Here is an 18,229-nt window from a genome sequence, read left to right as displayed (position 1 = left end):
TCTCAATGATTGTTTTTCCCAATTTGCTTTTTCCTCGGATATTATCTCCCAGGATGGTGAGGAAACAGGCAGGAAGATACATTACATCTTCCAGTCCTTGCTTTTCCCTCTATCTGCTCTGCTGCTCAAAACAGTTGTTGAAAGCTAATCCAGTGTGCATTCTTGAGTCTAGCTCCATTTACATTCCAAATAGTCTATCTGACAGGTGAGACTTCCACCTGCAAAAATGTGAATTTACCATAAAAGGGTGAATTAAAACAGGAAATGCAAATTTCTTCAGACTAACCCAATTGCTTGGTTTCAAGCTTGTTAAATAATAATGGTATTTTATTCACAGACATTTTATTTATTCTTCACAAGTGTCATGAAATGTGCCTCAATCTGTGTTCAGGGGATCACTGCAACCATTTTGATCCACGATTCTTTCTCTCATAAATTATTTAAGTCTATGGAAGATCTTGGCATAAAAGTCAGATGTTGGTAGTTAAAATTTGATTGTTCATATTTATCATCATTGTAACATAATGCTGTCATGAGGGTAATTCGAAAGTTTTGTCCTATCTCTGTAGCTCCCATGTACCTATGCTAAAGAAATTAACTTCACCAATTTTTCTGAGTACATTAGGCTTCTGATACTGGGATAGAATTTAATATCTCAATACTATCCTACCATAATCACTTCATAGTTTCTGTCATTTTTGGCAAACAGACTCAAGCATTATTCAAGTGTGGCTCTCTGGCACCCTTGTTTTTGTTATAATTTTGTTCTTCTCCACTCAAGTACAGGATTGTATTTTGGATAACTTATTCTCTAATTTCTCAGTTGCCAACTGTGACTCCATTCATATTCTTTGTCTGGTATCATCGACAACATTGACAACTTTGAGGAGAAAGTGAGGTCTGCAGATGCTGGAGATCAGAGCTGGAAATGTGTTGCTGGAAAAGCGCAGCAGGTCAGGCAGCATCCAGGGAACAGGAGAATCGACGTTTCGGGCATATGCCCGACGTTTCGGGCATAATTCCTGAAGAAGGGCTTATGCCCGAAACGTCGATTCTCCTGTTCCCTGGATGCTGCCTGACCTGCTGCGCTTTTCCAGCAACACATTTCCAACATTGACAACTGTGCCTTGTGTTTCTGAACCAGGTTATTGACATAATTTCAAAATAGAAGCACCAACATTTAGTGCTGAGGCACCCAAATCAACTCTTAATGTCCTGTGGAACTACTCTAAAGAGTATCATTTCCTACCCTTCAGACATTTTCTTATCTTTTCTTATGATTTACCCTAAACTAGATTCAGTTTACATAATAGCTTCCTATGCGACAATTTATCAAAGAGATTTTTGACAGTCAGCTGACGTCAGGTCAATGAAAGAACCACAGTTTACTTTAGACAATTCTTTCAGCCAGAATCTTCCTCTTCTTCACTCATACAGATTCTTTATAGTTAAGCCATTACTGATTTAGTGATTTTCAAACTTACTCCCAAGGTCAAATGGTCATAGATATTCTAAATTGACCCAAAGCCAGAGAAATCAGGCCTGACAGAAAATTGGCTAAAATCAATTAAACAATAGCCAGCAACCATTAACTACAGAGGATAAAAGAAAGCAAGATCAAAGAGGTAGCAAAGGATCAGGAGGAACCCGTTAGAACCAAGGGTTGTATATTGAAGAAGTATCAATCAGGCATTCTGGCACCTTGACTTCCAACCATTGCCTGAGGATGTGCACTTTACACCTCCCCAGCATGGCTCCAGAGAAGGGTGTTGGCACAATCTCATTGGATACTTTGAAATGCTTGCTCATGACCCCATTGACCAAAGAACAAATGTACATTGTATTCTGAAAGGTTTGGGGAGAGAATGGATGCAAACACCTGGAAGCCATCCCTTCAGTCAATACTTAGGGCAGGAGACAGTGGAACAACCCAAGAAGATGCAGGAGAAGATCCACTCTGACCTGTGAGACCAAACTTCGCGGAAGAGAGACAGCCCCACATCGGAGAGGAATGGCCCGGCTCAAACACATAGATTGTTGTGGGTTATATCCATTCTCAGACACATAGAGTTAAATAAAAAGTAAAAATTGTGTGAGTTTTGGAAATGCTCACATGGTGTTTTTAATAATTGAATTTTGTTCATAAAATCAAGTTGAATGGAAAACCAAATTCGGTGCCTCCTTTGTTCGCTTCACTGACAGGAGTGCCTGGGTAATGTGTCTTTACGAAACTGATTGAAGCGCCCAAAGTACAGACAACACTTTTGATAATAAATTACAATATTTATGTGGAATGCAAGTACAACTGAGTCTCTGTCACTGCCTGTGACTGATTTGGTTTGCAACTCTTTTTGTACTTTGGCATAGTAGTAACTTGTTTCCAACCTACTTGTATATGTGCAATGTTTATTAACTCCTCATAATAGTTGAGGATGGTTCAGAAACAACCACCCGCCATTCTCAGCACTCTGAGATGTATGCCATTGATTGCTGGAGATGGATTTGCTTTAGGTCTGTTGGGTCTCTCCTGAATTCTGACTCATTTTATAATGATTCCATTATTTAGGTATCATTATCCGGAGGGACTATGTTGTACAAGTCTAAATATTTAGAAGAATCATTTCAACTATAAGGCACACTTCTGTTGCAGGTTGTGGCATCCATTTAAGTGGATAGCCTTCCAGTTAATAGCATGTATTGAGTAAACGGGACTGGGGTACAATCCTCTGAAGCTTATAAATGAATTTCAAATGGTTTTGGTTATTTGCGTAAATATTGTAGATAATTACTGCTCAAAAAAAAAACAATAACCTGCCAATGTAAAAATTACAGATTTGATTATTGTTCCAAATGGATTAGCTATCTTTCTGACTTTTAGTTAAAAGTTTATTATATACAGCTGATTGTGTTTCATTAGTATAGTTGGAGGGTGGAGGGGAGATAGCAATTTTTGGGTTTCTGATGTAAATCCTGAGCCTATCTTCCATTTCTCTTATTCCACTGCAATTACTTCTAATTAATTTAGAAAAATGGCAAGGGCTGACATTGTCCACAAAAAGTGACAACTTAACACAAATTCTATGCTTTATAAACCAATAGTTATTTGCACTTTGTGATATAGGCTTTGAATATATACAGCATTTTTTTCTGACTTCTATCGAGCAGAATTATGCATTTGGTTCAAAGCAAAACGCAAATGTTAAGAGTCCAAAATTGTTGATGAATTCCACTTCAGTTTGTTATGTACTCTGGTTCAGTTAAGTATTTTTATACTTTATAGCTTATGGAAACTTAATCTAAAGAAAAGGAGTAACTGAACGTTTTTTAAAAAAATTAGCTTATTAATTAGTGGAAAGCTAAAGGATAGGGTCATGTGAGGGTTGTCCATGATCAGGAGGCCCCTTGTTTTCTGAGCGGGGCAGCATATGGTCACACTTGGCACAGGCACCTCAGATGTCATGGGTTGGAGGGGGAATGTGGACAAGTTCAAGCTCACATACACATATGACCTCGGGAAGTGTGAACCCTATGTGGTTTACAGGAGGGGCTACCGGGAAGAGGATTTGGATGTTTGGAGACTCACTGGCAATTGCTGGCCAACATTGTTACCTGTCACCTTCCATCGTTCTAGAATGTGAACAGAACACAAATTTGCAAGATTCTTAAACCCCTCCATCTTGTTGTAGTGCCTTCCAGTTCACTTATACAGGAATGCACAGTTTTCCAGTTTAGAATAAGTCACTTTGAATTTAAAGGAATGTGCCGTTGGGTACCCAGCACCTCTTGAAGGAATAGGAAAGGTACTTTGTATTTTGTTCTCTGGTGAGCCATTTTGTGAAATCAGATGTTCTGTATAACAGAAGTATGGAAATAATTTTCTTTCCCTTTTTAACAAAGGAAACTCTGGCTTCATACTGAAAAGGTTCATGGACTGTTACAAAGCTTTAACAGTCAGGTTGACAATAAAAATATTTATATAATCAATAGTGCCAATTTCTTTGTCAGTTCACAGAAGTCCCCATAAAAATTGTTTCAATTTTAAACATCTTCCTTTTAATCCTAAAGATATTAGTTTTAATAGAATGTACTTTCAAGTTGCTACTTGATTGAGCTTGAGGTTGAGGCAGCTTGGAATAGAACGTACAATCTCTGACAGTGTGGAAACAGGCCATTTGGCCCAATGAATCCATACTGGCCCTCTGAGGAGCATCCCATCCAGACCCATCCCATCCTCTGTAACCCTGCATTTCCCATGATCAATCCATCTAACCTGCACAACCCTGGACACTATGAACAATTTAGCCAATTGACCTAGCTTGCACATCTTTGGACTGTGGGAAGAAACCAAAAGCCAAGCAGACATGAGGAGAATGTGCAAACTCCACACAGGCAGTCACCCAAGGGTGGAATTGAGCCTGGATCCCTATGGGTGTGAGGCAGCAGTGCTAACCTTTGAGCTACCATACTGCTCACCATTGGTAGTCATTGACCAACTTCTATCCTCAGCAGGCAAACATGGTTCAACTTTCAATAATAAGAACATCAAAGTGGAGCAAGATTTTCCTGCTAACCTGCAAAAGCAGTTATATTTCTTTGATGTGGAGCTGTGGATACGCAGATTTGTACCTATAAGTATTAAATACTTGAAGATATTTAAATGCAACAATGGGTTTTTATCAATTAATTTTTTTAATAAAATGGTCTATAATCGACACTTAAAAAGTTATTTTATTTCTCTCAGCATGCCCATGATTGCAATTGAGTGAGTTGGCATGAAGTGTGAAGTGTGTAATACTGTTGGCTGTGGTGAGTCATGGATTGGCTTGTGTTGGACCAAGTTAGTACAAAGGACCATGGAGATATATGGAGCTTCAGAAGTTGGCATGTTATGAGGGTGGGTGGGGGTCATGAGTTGATTTAGATAGGATGTAGGGAATGTATATAGGGTGAGGAGGTGAGGGCTGGATGGGCCTTAGTGTGTTCATGATGACTAGGACTGAGGTGCAGGCTATTTAAACAGCTTGTCTCAGCACTGTTTCTCAGAAGAGTAGACTAATGTCATGCCTCTCTGAAGCAAGATTCTAAACATTTGTTCTTCCAAGTCAGGTTGAAGGAGGCAGCAATATACCCAAACGGCATCAAAAATAGAAATTGATGGATAAACTCAACAGGTCTGGCAGCATCTGTGGACAGTAGGCAGGGTTAATGTTTCAGGTCCAGTTACCCCTCCTCAGAACTGATTGTAGCTGAGACAAGGTTGATACATATGCTAAAGAAAGGGTGGACATATGGAAAGGAGTCAATGATAGGTGGAGATAGAGCCCAGAGAGAGAGAAAAACAGTTGGACAGACAAAGGAGTGGGTAAAAGTCAGCCTGGGAGAGTCAATATCTAGTGGAGACCATTAGTGGCTGACAATGTGTTGTTTGTCGTAACAATAGGTTGTTTGTGATGTCAAGGCCTGGTGTGTGGGGGTTTGGGTAAGGTCCTGGGAGAAGGTGCTCAGGCACTAAAACTATTGAACTCAATACTGAGTCCCAAAGGCTGCAGTGTCCCTAAACAAAAAATGAGATGCTTGCACAGAGCTTCACTGGAACACTGCAGCAAGTCCAAGATGGAAATGTTGGCCAGGGAACATGGCGGTGTGTTGAAGTGACGGGTAACCGGAAAATCAGGGTCATTTTTGCGGAAAGAACATAGATGTTCTGCCTATGAACACAGTGTGAGTGAGCAGTGAATAACGTAAAGTAGATTGAGTGAAGTGCAGGTAGATCGCTGCTTTCATCTGGAAGGTGTGTCTGGGTCCTTGGGTTGTGAGGAGGGTGAAAGCAAGTAGGCAGGTATTACACTTTCTGCAATTGCAAGGGAAGGTGCCATGAGGCTGTGGGGAGGTATTGGAAATGGAGGAGGAGTAGACCAAGGTGTCCCAGAGGGAATAGTCCCTGCAGAAGAGGGGAGGGGAATATGTGTTTGGTGCTGTCAACCTGTTGAAGGTGATGGAAATTGTCTTTTGGATCTGGATGCTGGTAAGTTGGTAAGTGAGGACCGGGGGATTCATGAGAGATGGGGAGGGGGAGGGCTGAAGTTTGGGAGATGGATTGGGCACAACTGATGGCCATGTCAACCATGATGGAAGGGAATCCTTGGTTGTGAAGAAGGTGGACATTTCGGAGACCTCTTGTAAAAAGATCATCATTGGAACAGTTGCAATGGAGACATAGAAACTGGGAGAATTTAATAAAGCCTTTAGAATAAGTGGGGTGTGCGGATGTAAAGCCAAGGTAGTTGTGGGTGTTGAAGGTTTGTAGCAGATATTGGTGGCCAGCCTATCCACAGAAATATAAACAGAGAAGTCAAGGAAAGGAAGAGAGAAGAGAGACCATGACGATAGGGTGGATAATGACATGGAAAGTGACAAGATAATACTGTAAAGCATTCAGCTCTGTAAGGTATTATCTTTGCTGATTCAACTAATAAAATCCAAAGAAAGATAACTGCAATCAATTGAATTAATGGTACTCAAAGACAGCTACAGCCCATGGAGCTATATCCTTTCAGGAGCCATTATTCCAGAGTGAAAAAGTAGAGGAAGGGATAAAGTAGAATTAATATACCTGTGGAAATGTTTCATTTTGTAATGAACTGAGTTTCCTACAAACAATATTAATGATTTATTTCAAATGCTTTCATATTTTTTCATGCGATATTTTTAAAGCTCTTTTGTCAGCAAGGACTAAGACTGATGTCTCCAATATCTGAAGACAAGAGAAATTTTAGTGGGAGTTTATTGGTTTACTCTTACAGCTTCTAGAGATACTGGGTTCATTTAGTTATTTACTGCCACAGTGACAGACACTACTTCACCTGATTCCCTCTTGATTGAAAGCATCTTGCGTTTATTTCAACCACTTCTTTTTCTTCCTTTTCATTTTTGTAGATTCTAATCAAGGCACCATGTTTCTGAAAAACCTGACAATGGAGCACTCAGGAACCTACAAGTGTGTGTCATCCAACATCCTCGGGGAACGATCATGCCGACTGGTTCTCATAGTCACAGGTAAGGATAGATTTCTTTTGACGAATTCCGCTGTTAATCTTTTCAGTAAAATGGCCCTAAATATAGGCACGAGCAAATGCCACTACAAACAGATGGCATTTATCTATCTTTCAATTTGCAATAATGCTGTCAGTTTTGGCTGTTTTTGGGAACCAATGCTTCACGGCCTGATGACATCTTGTGAATGGTGTGGGTGGGATTCAGTGAGGAATTAGCAAACAGAGAGAAAAAGGACTTTGATAATTAAAACATAAAAGTGATAATGTGGCATCATTTCACCAAATGTACTGAATTTGTAAACAATGTTTCGAGTGTTTGCTTTGTGTAAAAGCTATATTTAGTGCAGTTTTCACTAGAAATGCGGAACAGTTGAAAATCTACCCCAACAGACTTGATGAAGTTGCAACATCTTTTACTGCAACAGGGGTGAGCACGGTGGCTCAGTGTCAGTGATTAACATTGTTGCTTCACAGAGACAGGGACATGGGTTCGAGTCAACCATTGGGTGGTTGTCTGTGTGGAGTTTGCACATCCTCCCTGTGTCTGTGTGGGTCTCCTTTGGGTGCTCTGGTTTCCTCCCATAATCCAAAGATGTGCAGGTTAGGTGGATTGGCCACGCTAAAATTGTCCACAGTGCCCAGGGATGTCAAGTCTACGTGGATTGGCCATGGGAAACGCAGAGTTACAGGGATGGGGTGGTTTTCGTGTGGACTTGATGCGCCGAATGGCCTGCTTCCATACTGTAGCAATTCTATGGTCAGAAGTGTTCTTATTGCTGTTATTAGTTCATTTAAAACTCAACACCATCTGAGAATCAGATGGTGCCTAAGATTTGATTTCTGTTGCACCTGCAGCTGACTAGAATCTAACACTTAATGTCATGCCACTGCAAAGTACAAATGTGCTAAGTTCTATCAGATTTTAAATAGTGCAGAGAATGGAAAACTGTCTTTCCGCTTCTGGGATATGAATCTAATTGAGCTCAATGTGACAAAATGAAAGGCGTCCGCTTTCTATCGCTAATTAAGTGCACTTAGTCAGTGCTATACAAATCTAATCATCTGTGGATACCAGTGAACTGTGAGCAACACTGTCTATAATTGATGACTTAATGGCCAATCTCAATCAGAATGTGCAGACAGTGACAGTGATATAAATGTCATGTTGGTCCAGGAGGGAGAGCTTATGTGAGGCTAGACAAAGTTATTCTGTTGGTATAATCTAAGGGGAATTTACATGACACAATATTTGCATTGCACCAAACCTGGGAGGCTGTGATGCTGTTATTTCTGTTTGGTTTGATTAATACAGAATCCATGATAATCCAAGTATGGTGAGTTAACAGTTGCTAGAAAAAATGTTTAAAGAGTAAACTTCTTACCCCTGGGGAAGTACCAGATTCCGCTCATTTGATACTGCTGTTGAATTGTGGACATTACATTGTATTGACACTAGTAAGAAATTCTGTTAGAACTGATAAAAGGTCATTGACTTAAAAGGTTAACTCTGTTTCTCACTCCTATTTACAGCATTTTCTGCTTTTATTTCTGATTTCTGGCATTTTCAAAATCCTATTGGAAAGATGTTGTGAAACTTGAAAGGGTTCAGAAAAGATTTACAAGGATGTTGCCAGGGTTGGAGGATTTGAGCTATAGGGAGAGGCTGATGAGACTGGGGCTGTTTTCCCTGGAGAGTCGGAGGCTGAGGGGTGACCTTATTGAGGTTTACAAAATTATGAGGGGCATGGATAAGATAAATAGACAAAGTCTTTTCCCTGGAATGGGGGAGTCCAGAACGAGAGGGCATAGGTTTAGGGTGAGAGGGGAAAGATATAAAAGAGACCTAAGGGGCAGTTTTTTCACTCAGAGGGTGGTACGTGTATGGAATGAGCTGCCAGAGGAAGTGGTGGAGGCTGGTACAATTGCAACATTTAAGAGGCATCTGGATGGGTATATGAATAGGAAGGGTTTGGAGGGATATGGGCTGGGTGCTGGCAGGTGGGACTTGATTGGGTTGGGATATCTGGTCGGCATGGAACGGGTTGGACCGAAGGGTCTGTTTCCATGCTGTACATCTCTATGACTCTATTTAGTTCCCAATGTGCACTGAGCACATCGTCTCCAATTTCAATATGGAGACTTGAGAGCACTACAAATGAGCCTTAGAGCCCTGAGTTAGGAAAGCGTTATCAGCTAGTGTTCCACATATCCCTAGTTAACATCCAAAAAGTGGCTATTATAAGAGCAAAGGGTTAACAAAACCAGGAATGTTGGGAGAAAATTGCCCCTTTGGTCCCTTTTATATCTTTCCCCTCTCACTCTAAACCTATGCCCTCTATTCTGGATTCACCCACCTCAGGCAAAAGACCTTGCCTAGTTACCCTATCCATGCCCCTTATGATTGAGGAAAAGTTGCCTCACATAAACATGACCTGATTCATCTCATTCCATGGAGGTTATTGCAATTTTCATTAAGACCTGTCCAATATCAACTAAATGCCATGGATCCAGAGTTACATGTAAACCAGACCAGATTAGGAGAGCATATTTCTTTCCCTTGAGATATTAGTGAACCAGATCAATTTTAATGGCAAGTTCTTTGGTAGCTGTGATGTGGAGATGCTGGTGGTGGACTGGGATGGACAAAGTTGAAAATCACATGACACCAGATTATAGTCCAATAGGTTATTTGAAAATACAGGCTTTCAGAGCACTGCTCCTTTGTCAGGTAGCTAGTGGGGCAGGATACATAGGACACAGAATATATAAGTAAAATATCAAAGTGTCATACAACTGATACAATGCTTTAGTCAAGTTAAGTCTTTAATCACTTATAATATGGATGCAAGTTTCGATTGATTAATATATAAATCCCAGAACTTCTTTCAAGCCACTGCCCCGAGATAACTTAAGGTTTTATCAATATGTAAAAAAAAAGTGACATCTCAGCTCTGACAGTACATTAAAGATGTGAGGTCTGCCTGTGTCCCAACCTGGAGTCAGACTGGTTTCATTTCCAAAGTTGGAATTTATAAAATGTCTCATTGACTGACTGCCTACAGATTGTGTGCTTTGTGACCAAAATAGAATGTATCTGTAAATACAAACCTGCAAATGCAAATTCACCCCATAGACGTGTGTGTGTGTGTGTGTGTGGTGTGTGTCTGTGTCTAGTATGTGTGTGTGTGCATGTATGTGTGGATGGGAGGGAGAGAGAATGTGTGTGTATGTGTGTGTGTTTGGATGGGAGGGACAGAGAATGTGTGTGTGTGTGTGGGGATGGGAGGGAGAGAGAGTGTGTACGTGTGTGTGTGAGTGTGAGAGTCTGTGCGCATGCTTGAGAGAGCACTTGCGCGTGTGTGATGGAGTATATGCCTGAGAGGGTGGGTGTGTGTGTGTGTTTGTGTGTGTGTGTGTGTGATAAAGAGAGAGAAAGAGTGTGCATGTATGAGAGAGCATCTGTTGGCCGATAACCTGGTGTCGTGTGATTTTCAAATTCGATGGTGACATGGTTGTCATTACTCTAACTTTTAATTCCAGATTTTAATGAATTCAGAACTCACTAGCTACCATGAATCCATGTCCCTAGAACATCACTGAAAACAACAAAATGTTGGAAATCACAGCGACTCAGGCAGTATCTATGGAGAGAAGCAACTCATGCTTCAAATCTAGGTGACTCTTCACCTATGTTTTGCTTTAAATTCAGATTCCAGCATGTACAGTAATTCACTCCTCTCCAGAACATAAGGTGTCCTGGTCAACAGTACAACCAGCTTACAGTTTCAATTAACTTTATAAGGTTTTTGCTTCCTTCTTTACAGTGAGCAATGAGGCTGGAGTGATTGTTGGAGCTGTGGTTGCTACCCTTATTGCGCTGATTCTGATTGCTGTTGTTGCATACTACGTACTTCATCACAAGAAGAAGAATCCCAAAGTTCCTGTTATCGGACATGAATTAAGGTTGGATATTTAAGTTGGCTATGGTAATCATGGTATAGGATATAATAAAAACTTGCAGCATCTGAGAGTACACTTTCCTCCGTACATTGGGCCAGTAAATTAGAGCTGATACTTACCAATAGTAGAACACCCAATTAATGATATGAAATTGGAAATACATAGAGTGAATGACAGTAAAGAAAATAGAGGGAATTAGAGTCAATTTAGATATGGAAAGAGAAATGAAGAGAGGAAAAGGAATGTTGGCTTAAGAGTTAACGGAAAAAAATCAAGAGAACAAGGTTAAAATATTAAATTTTCAAATGTTCTGGAGCAATTTACTATCTGCAGGCATAAATCTCCATGGTTTCAGAGTTGGGCTGGAGAAGTCAAGTAAGCAGGAACATCCTTCCACTGTTAAGTACCAGCCCTAACTTTCTGTGAATATTTATTTAACTGTTCCATTCTAATGGCATTTTGTGAAGCAGTTTGGGCCAGTGATTTATGATGATTCTGGACTCATACCATATCACTTGCTCACCCAAATTGCTCGTTTTGTTTTTATTGTATTGATACAGCATGTGCCTTCAACTCTGCATTATAGTGCCAGAAAATTCTGTCCTGTCGTTATTAGATTAATATATTTGTGTGAAATTCTTGTCAGTGCTGTTTTTTGCACAATATTTAAATTGTGAGTAATCCATTTAACCAGTGCACTAAAATTTTCCCATAACTGCTTCAAACAGACACAGGCATAGATTTGGGAGGTAATGGGATCATTTCAAAGCTTTGCTTAGTGTCCAGTGATCCCTTCTGGAAAGTGTGTGATTATTTTGACTATAGGTGAGGACAGGATTGGGTTCTGTTATGAAGCTTTCTGTGGCTGAGCAGTCTGCACACTCACCTTCGCAGTTTATTTCTGAATGACGGACTTGATGAATAGCCAAGAAAACAATGGGTGTACACAAGCAACTGTGATCTTTAATACCACCATGCACATTCATACTTTTGTCCAATCTGCTGGAGTCGATAACTGCTAGGATTTCAAACTATTAATTTTTAACACCATGGAAATGGTTAAATATTTCTGAACAACATCTCATGAAACTTGAAAGAGTTCGGAAAAGATTTACAAGGATGTTGCCAGGGTTGGAGGATTTGAGCTCTCGGGAGAGGCTGAATAGGCTGAGGCTGTCTTCCCTGGAGCGTCGGAGGCTGAGCGGTGACCTCATAAACGTTTATAAAATCATGAGGGGCATTGATAGGGGCACGAATTGACAAAATCTTTTCCCTGGGGTGGGGGAGTCCAGTATTAGAAGGGATAGGTTTAGGGAGAGAGGGGTAAGATACAAAAGGGATCTAATGGGCAACCTTTTCACGCAGAGGATGGTGCGTGTATGAAATGAGCTGCCAGAGGAAGGGATGGAGACTGGTACAATTGCAACATTTAAAAGGCAACTGGATGGGTTTTTGAGTAGGAAGGGTTTAGAGGGATATGGGCGAAGTGCTGGCAAATGGAACTAGATCAGGATGGAATATCTGGTTAGCATGGGCTGATCAAGATCTGTTTCCGTGCTGTACATCTCTATGACTCTAGGTATTTAACTTTTTTTTGGAAGAAGATAATAACAGAACACATTCACTAATACCTGTCATGTAATAAAAAGAGAAGTTAATTTCTCGGATGCATACCTTTTGATACAGATTGACAGAAAATAGTTCAACAAACTCATTAGTAATATGTCTGAGCAAAATGAAAACAGAGAGGAAGTTAATGGGCTGGAAAGCTCTGAAGGTGTAAACTATTCTTGTTATCTTTGTAATATTTAGTGTTGAGTGTTGATGTATTCCTAGATATTTGTTATATGCCTTGTCCTGCCATTCTTTAACCTTTATTTCCCATCTTACAGTTTTTCCGCATTATTGAGTTACCACATATTTCTGCATTTGATCCCTTGTGACCACCATTTTGTTTAAAACCCTCTCCAGTGCCTTTGTTAAATGGTCTGCAAGAACATAGACTGTCCCAACTGTACAGCCTCCAACTTTCCCCAATACTGGTGCCAATGATTCACAAACTAGAACACACATTTCCCACATCAGTCTTTGAACTGCATATTCATCCCTCTGATTTTATGTGTTAGATGCCAAATTGCACACAGCACAGATAGTAATCCAGATATTATAACCTTTGAAGCTCACCTCTTAATTTAATACTGAGCTCCTTGTACTCTCTGTGCAGAACCTCATTTCTCATCCAACCAATGTCATTGGTGCTTATATGGGCCACAATATTTCCTTTCCACTAAAAGTTCCTTTCCAGCTCTGAGTAGATGATCCAAACCCTGACACTGGACAGGCCATTAGTTATCTGCACTGTCACTTGTTGCAACAGGGAATGTTGTCACCTCTCACTATACTATCCCCCACTACTACCATGTTCCTTGGTGCTCCCCCAACTTGAATGGCGTCTTGTACCATGGTGCCATGGTTAATTTACATTTCCATTCTGTAGTCCCTGCTGTCATTCAAACATGGTGAGAGAACCTCATCCATATTAGACAATTGTAGAGGCTGATCATCCTGCATTCCTTCCCTCTGGATCCCCTTACCTGCCTCACTCACAGCAATACTCCCCTGTACCTGACCATTGACTAAATCAGAAAACACTTTCCGAAGTGGTGTGACTGCCTCCGGGTCCAAAAAAATCCAGACAATCTCCACCCTTCGTTGATTTATCACAATGCCTGTCATTTAGCCCCCTGCTCATAACCTGAGCCAAAGCTGCTTGAACCTCAAATACTTATTCCAGATGTGTCTGTCCTGGATTGCTATGGTACACAGGAACTCTCACATGCTACATCCCTAATGCATGCCCTGTCCTGTTTTCATTAATGAGTTTTAATTAATTATTGATTTATATTATTCATTTATTCATATTACCTTCCATATGCTTTATTAATTTTATGAACAATTGTACATTTTGTTAAATTTTAATAATAGAAATAACCTCAACCACTTCCCAAAGATTCAACAGTTAGCTCTATTCTCCATCATAGAACAAGCACCAATTCCAATCAGCTTTGATGTATGCCAATGAATAAATGAACCCGTTCTGAGCATGGAAGTAGTACTTGCACATTTCCAGATATCCTAAATTAATTTACTAAAGGTCTCTTCTATACAAATCATCCTCACTCCAAGTTGTAGCTCTATTCCTGTGAATTGCTACTTCAAGTGAAAGAACTTGAGGTGAACCATGGATTCTCAGAAGCCGTAATTAACTTCCTTTTCGACATTGACCCAAGAAAGCCAAGTGCAAGTTGAAATATTGCACCATATATATGTAGCATAATACATTCTTGGTTGAAATAAATTACAAAATGGAATCAGTCATTGAAGATATGAAGTAGCAGATCTGGGTCAATTATAGCACTTTAAAAACCATGTCAAATTTTGAGCATGCAAAAAGCAAGAACAATTTATAGACAGATGAAGGTCTTAAAGGCCAAAAGTAAAAAAAAAAAATTATATATTCTGAGTTTTCTTTGATAGTCTTGAAATTCAGGTGGGGTTGTAATGTAAGTTGATTATTCTTCTTTGGACAAATTCTTTTAAGCTGCAACCTATTCTTTTGTAATGTAGATTCTATGATACTTATGTTCTTTTTCTCAAACCTCTATTCCAGTAATATATTCCAACTTGTAACAGAGATGGAGTCTGAACTGAAAATGAAAATGTTGAGACTTTTAATCTTCCATTCTCCCTCCATTTTTATGTAGTGTATGAAATTTGGCATGCAGTTCGGTAATCATCCAGATATAACCTTTGAAGTTTTGACTTTTGAGTAAAAACAGATCCTTATAGTGTCCGTGCAAAGCCTCATATTGCATTCTGTCTATGACATTATACTTCTATGGACTTGATCATTGCAATCTTTCCTTTACACTGCAAGTTCCTTTCCAGTCCTGAACAGATATTAGCTCCTTCTGTATAACAAACATAAGACCATAGATATAGGAGCAGATTTAGACCATTCAGCCTATCAAGTCTGCTTTGCCATTCAATGACTGATATGTTTCTCAACCCCATTCGCCTGCTTTCTCCCTAGTATCCTTACTTAAGAGCACCTTGTGCAGCACCTTGTCAAAGACCTTTGGAACAGGCAAATTCATAATCATAAACTTTCACAAGGGAGGATTAACTCACATAGCCGTTGACTATTGGGACACAATGGGGACAATGCATGTTAATGAAGGAGTTTCAGTCTCCCATTGTCAAAGCTATCAAGATGTCATTGAAACAGATAAGGGAGTCTATAGCACCCTTTTGGACAATGAGTGTTGGTAAGTTCTCTTCATCTCAAGACTTCACCTGATGAAGGAGCAGTGCTCTGAAAACTTTTGATTTCAAATAAACCTGTTGAACAGTAACTTGGTATCGTGTGACTTCTGACTCTTCGTCTCAGGCAGTTTCTGGAGATGAAGTGTCAATTGCTTATTGTTCTTAATATGCCCAGGTTGTTAAAACAAAGGCAATATCTGACAGGGGAATCTGCCCAGACAGATCTCTTGTTAAATCAGAGTTTTACTTGGCCCCTCTTTTAGGTCAAGTACCACGTGCATTCATTTCAAAACACAATGTCCTGACTCATTTAAAGGTACTTCCTTTCAAACAATGGTTCCAGATATTAAATCATGCAACAAAATTAAAAATTAGTAGCCCCTCTGTCACATACAAATTTTCATTGAAGTATTTAATCTTAAACTTGTACACTGCATTGTTTACTTCACAGTTTGCCGCCAAATTATCTGCCTCCAGTTACATTATCTGTATTCTAATTGTTTGCACTTACATTGCAAAGAATGTTTGGGATTTAATTTCAAGGCTGGACTTTATCTTTGAGGTCAAATGTGCTCAGCAGCATTTGAACTTTGCTTTTGTAAAGTCCTCAATTAAGTGAATGTTTTATTTCTGATTCCACACCCACAAATATAACATGACAATGTGAAATACTGGTGTTGAACTACTTGCTGTTTAGAACAAGTTTCATGGTTTAATATTTTGATTTTAGAGAGGATGCAGTGGCACCTGGCAAAGAAGCGAACTCCCATCTAATGGCACCATCAGCACACAGCATTGGGACCAACTCAAACAGCATGAACTCAAAATATAACATTGTTGTTTGAATCAAGTCATAAGCATTGCACTCCACAAATTTCAGGATTGACGAAGTTGAAGTTTCTTTATAAAATGTCTTATTGTCCTTTTATATTTGTTTTTCTTTACACTATCAAACCATCTTACTCCAAGTTGTTATTATTATCACATTGAGTTTTACTGGCTGCTGAAGTCTGAAAAGTAATCATGGATCTTTGGCAAAATGACATGAAACTGGAGATGGGGATGTCCCTAAAAAACTGACCTATTAATGGCCTTGTTGCTTATTTTGAAATGATAGTCTCAGTTGGATGGCCTTAGGAACTTCATGGGGGAGGCATATTGTTTTAGCTTTTGGGGGTTTCCAAGATGGAGCATTTGGCAAGACTTTGACAGAGTGAGCTAAATTTAATATTCAATGAAACTCAAAAGAAAAAGCTGGTTAACCACTTACAATTTGGCACTGAGGCCAAATGATTGCCATAGAATGTTTCCAGATCCAAAATATTGTCACGATTAAGACATAATTGTAGCAAGAACCACATCTCCCTTCTTTCCCCTCTCACATTTTTGCTCTCACTTGGCTACATTTCTCTGAGAAAGTAGAAAACTGACCTGTGCCCAGGATGTAGCAATTGTTGTTGACAAGTAATCATGAGGAAGTTTCATAAGGCGCAGCCTTGGCTTTGCTTGGATCTCTCTTTACTTGAGGACTGGGATATCACAGCAAAAGGAATAAAAATCAGAATTAAATAGTGACAAGAATTGAATCACCAGCCAGTGTAATTGATATAGTTATTTCTGACCACAGTACTCTGTTTTAAGTTTCAAATTAGCTAAATTAGTGTAAGTAAAATATTCAACTTCCCTCAGTCTCACCATGCCAGATAGATGTTAAAGTATAAATGAGGGAAAATAATTTTGGAGGACAGACAGCATTTTTAGCACTTCCTGATATTGTTTGGGCACAGATGGTATAACTGGGTTTAGTTTTGAAAGTTATGTTGTGAGGTTCTTAAGCAATATATATTGCCACTGCTGAAATATTGTGCTACCATCCACACCCTGAGTCCTGATGGACAAGTCTTCCCAACAAAATTTCCTTTAGGGTTGCAACTGGCTGCATGAAACTCATTATTGACCCAGATGGCTGAGTTTCCTATTCACTACTTTTTCATGATCTGCTCCCAAACGGGTTTTGGAATATAGTGGGACCAATATTTCAAGTTGATCTCTCAGCAGATAGTAATTATGCACTGTTACCAGCTTTCAGCATTTTCTGCGATAATGTGCCTGCATTGATTTAGAAAGTATGGTACATGAAACAAAAGCTTTTATTATAATTTGTCAATTTTTACTTCCGTTTCATAAATATGTATGCTTCACTGTGCTGAGTGGAGGATGTTGAATTTGAACTGATTAAAAATGTTGCTGAGACTGCTTCCAGCACCCAATATGGGTTTGACTGAATTTATTTGTATGTTTTATGACTCTCTGCTGGAGCGTGAACTTGAATACACTTTTTTATTCCAGTGTTTTTTTTTGCAGTTTTTTTACATTCTACTCAAATATTGCAGTATATTGAAATTTCAAACATGCCTGAGACAGATGAACAGGTTGGAGTTTCTGTTGACATCAATTATATAATGTCCAAACTCTTTGAGGTTTTTGGGAGCATAACTGATCAAACAGCAACTTAGTATTCACTCACAAACTTTCCAAAAGCCGGGTTTTTCTTGGAAAAGCTGCGCGTCTGCTCTAATAAATTCACAACCTTGATCCATTTTGACATAATAGGAGCAGTTCTTGCCCAATAGATGAACTGAGCTTCCACAACCTCAATAAAACACATTTAGTTCATAAAATTATGTTGTACACATACTACTGCATGAATGTTTACATATTTAGGCTTTCTCCCAGTTTGTAGATCCACTGGCACGGAATTTAAATTGAAGACAGGGATACAAATTTATAACTGTAGTTTCTCTGATCTGAGCTTTGTTTCACTCTGAAGGTGCTTTCTTACTCGAGATGATGTTAACTTTATGAAGTACACTACCTTTTGAAAATCT

At 39.4% G+C, this 18,229-nt stretch overlaps 1 protein-coding gene across 1 annotated transcript in view; it reads left to right on the top strand.

Moving 5' to 3' along the window:
- Positions 1-17,611, top strand: part of LOC122540715 (V-set and immunoglobulin domain-containing protein 2-like) — a 42,528-nt gene extending 24,917 nt beyond the window's left edge. Inside the window, exons 5-7 of the mRNA XM_043676837.2 lie at positions 6,937-7,056; positions 10,880-11,018; positions 16,072-17,611. Of these exons, the coding sequence (XP_043532772.2) occupies positions 6,937-7,056; positions 10,880-11,018; positions 16,072-16,186 (374 nt within the window). The 3' untranslated portion in view covers positions 16,187-17,611. The remainder of the gene's footprint in view (positions 1-6,936; positions 7,057-10,879; positions 11,019-16,071) is intronic.
- Positions 17,612-18,229: the final 618 nt, after the last annotated feature.

This window comes from Chiloscyllium plagiosum, unplaced genomic scaffold, assembly GCF_037043375.1.
Source record: "Chiloscyllium plagiosum isolate Xiang-an unplaced genomic scaffold, Cpla_swu_hap1 HiC_scaffold_29, whole genome shotgun sequence".
NCBI lineage: Eukaryota > Metazoa > Chordata > Chondrichthyes > Orectolobiformes > Hemiscylliidae > Chiloscyllium > Chiloscyllium plagiosum.
The sequence above is the reverse complement of the archived record's forward strand: the minus strand, read 5'-3'. Positions and strand labels throughout refer to the sequence as shown.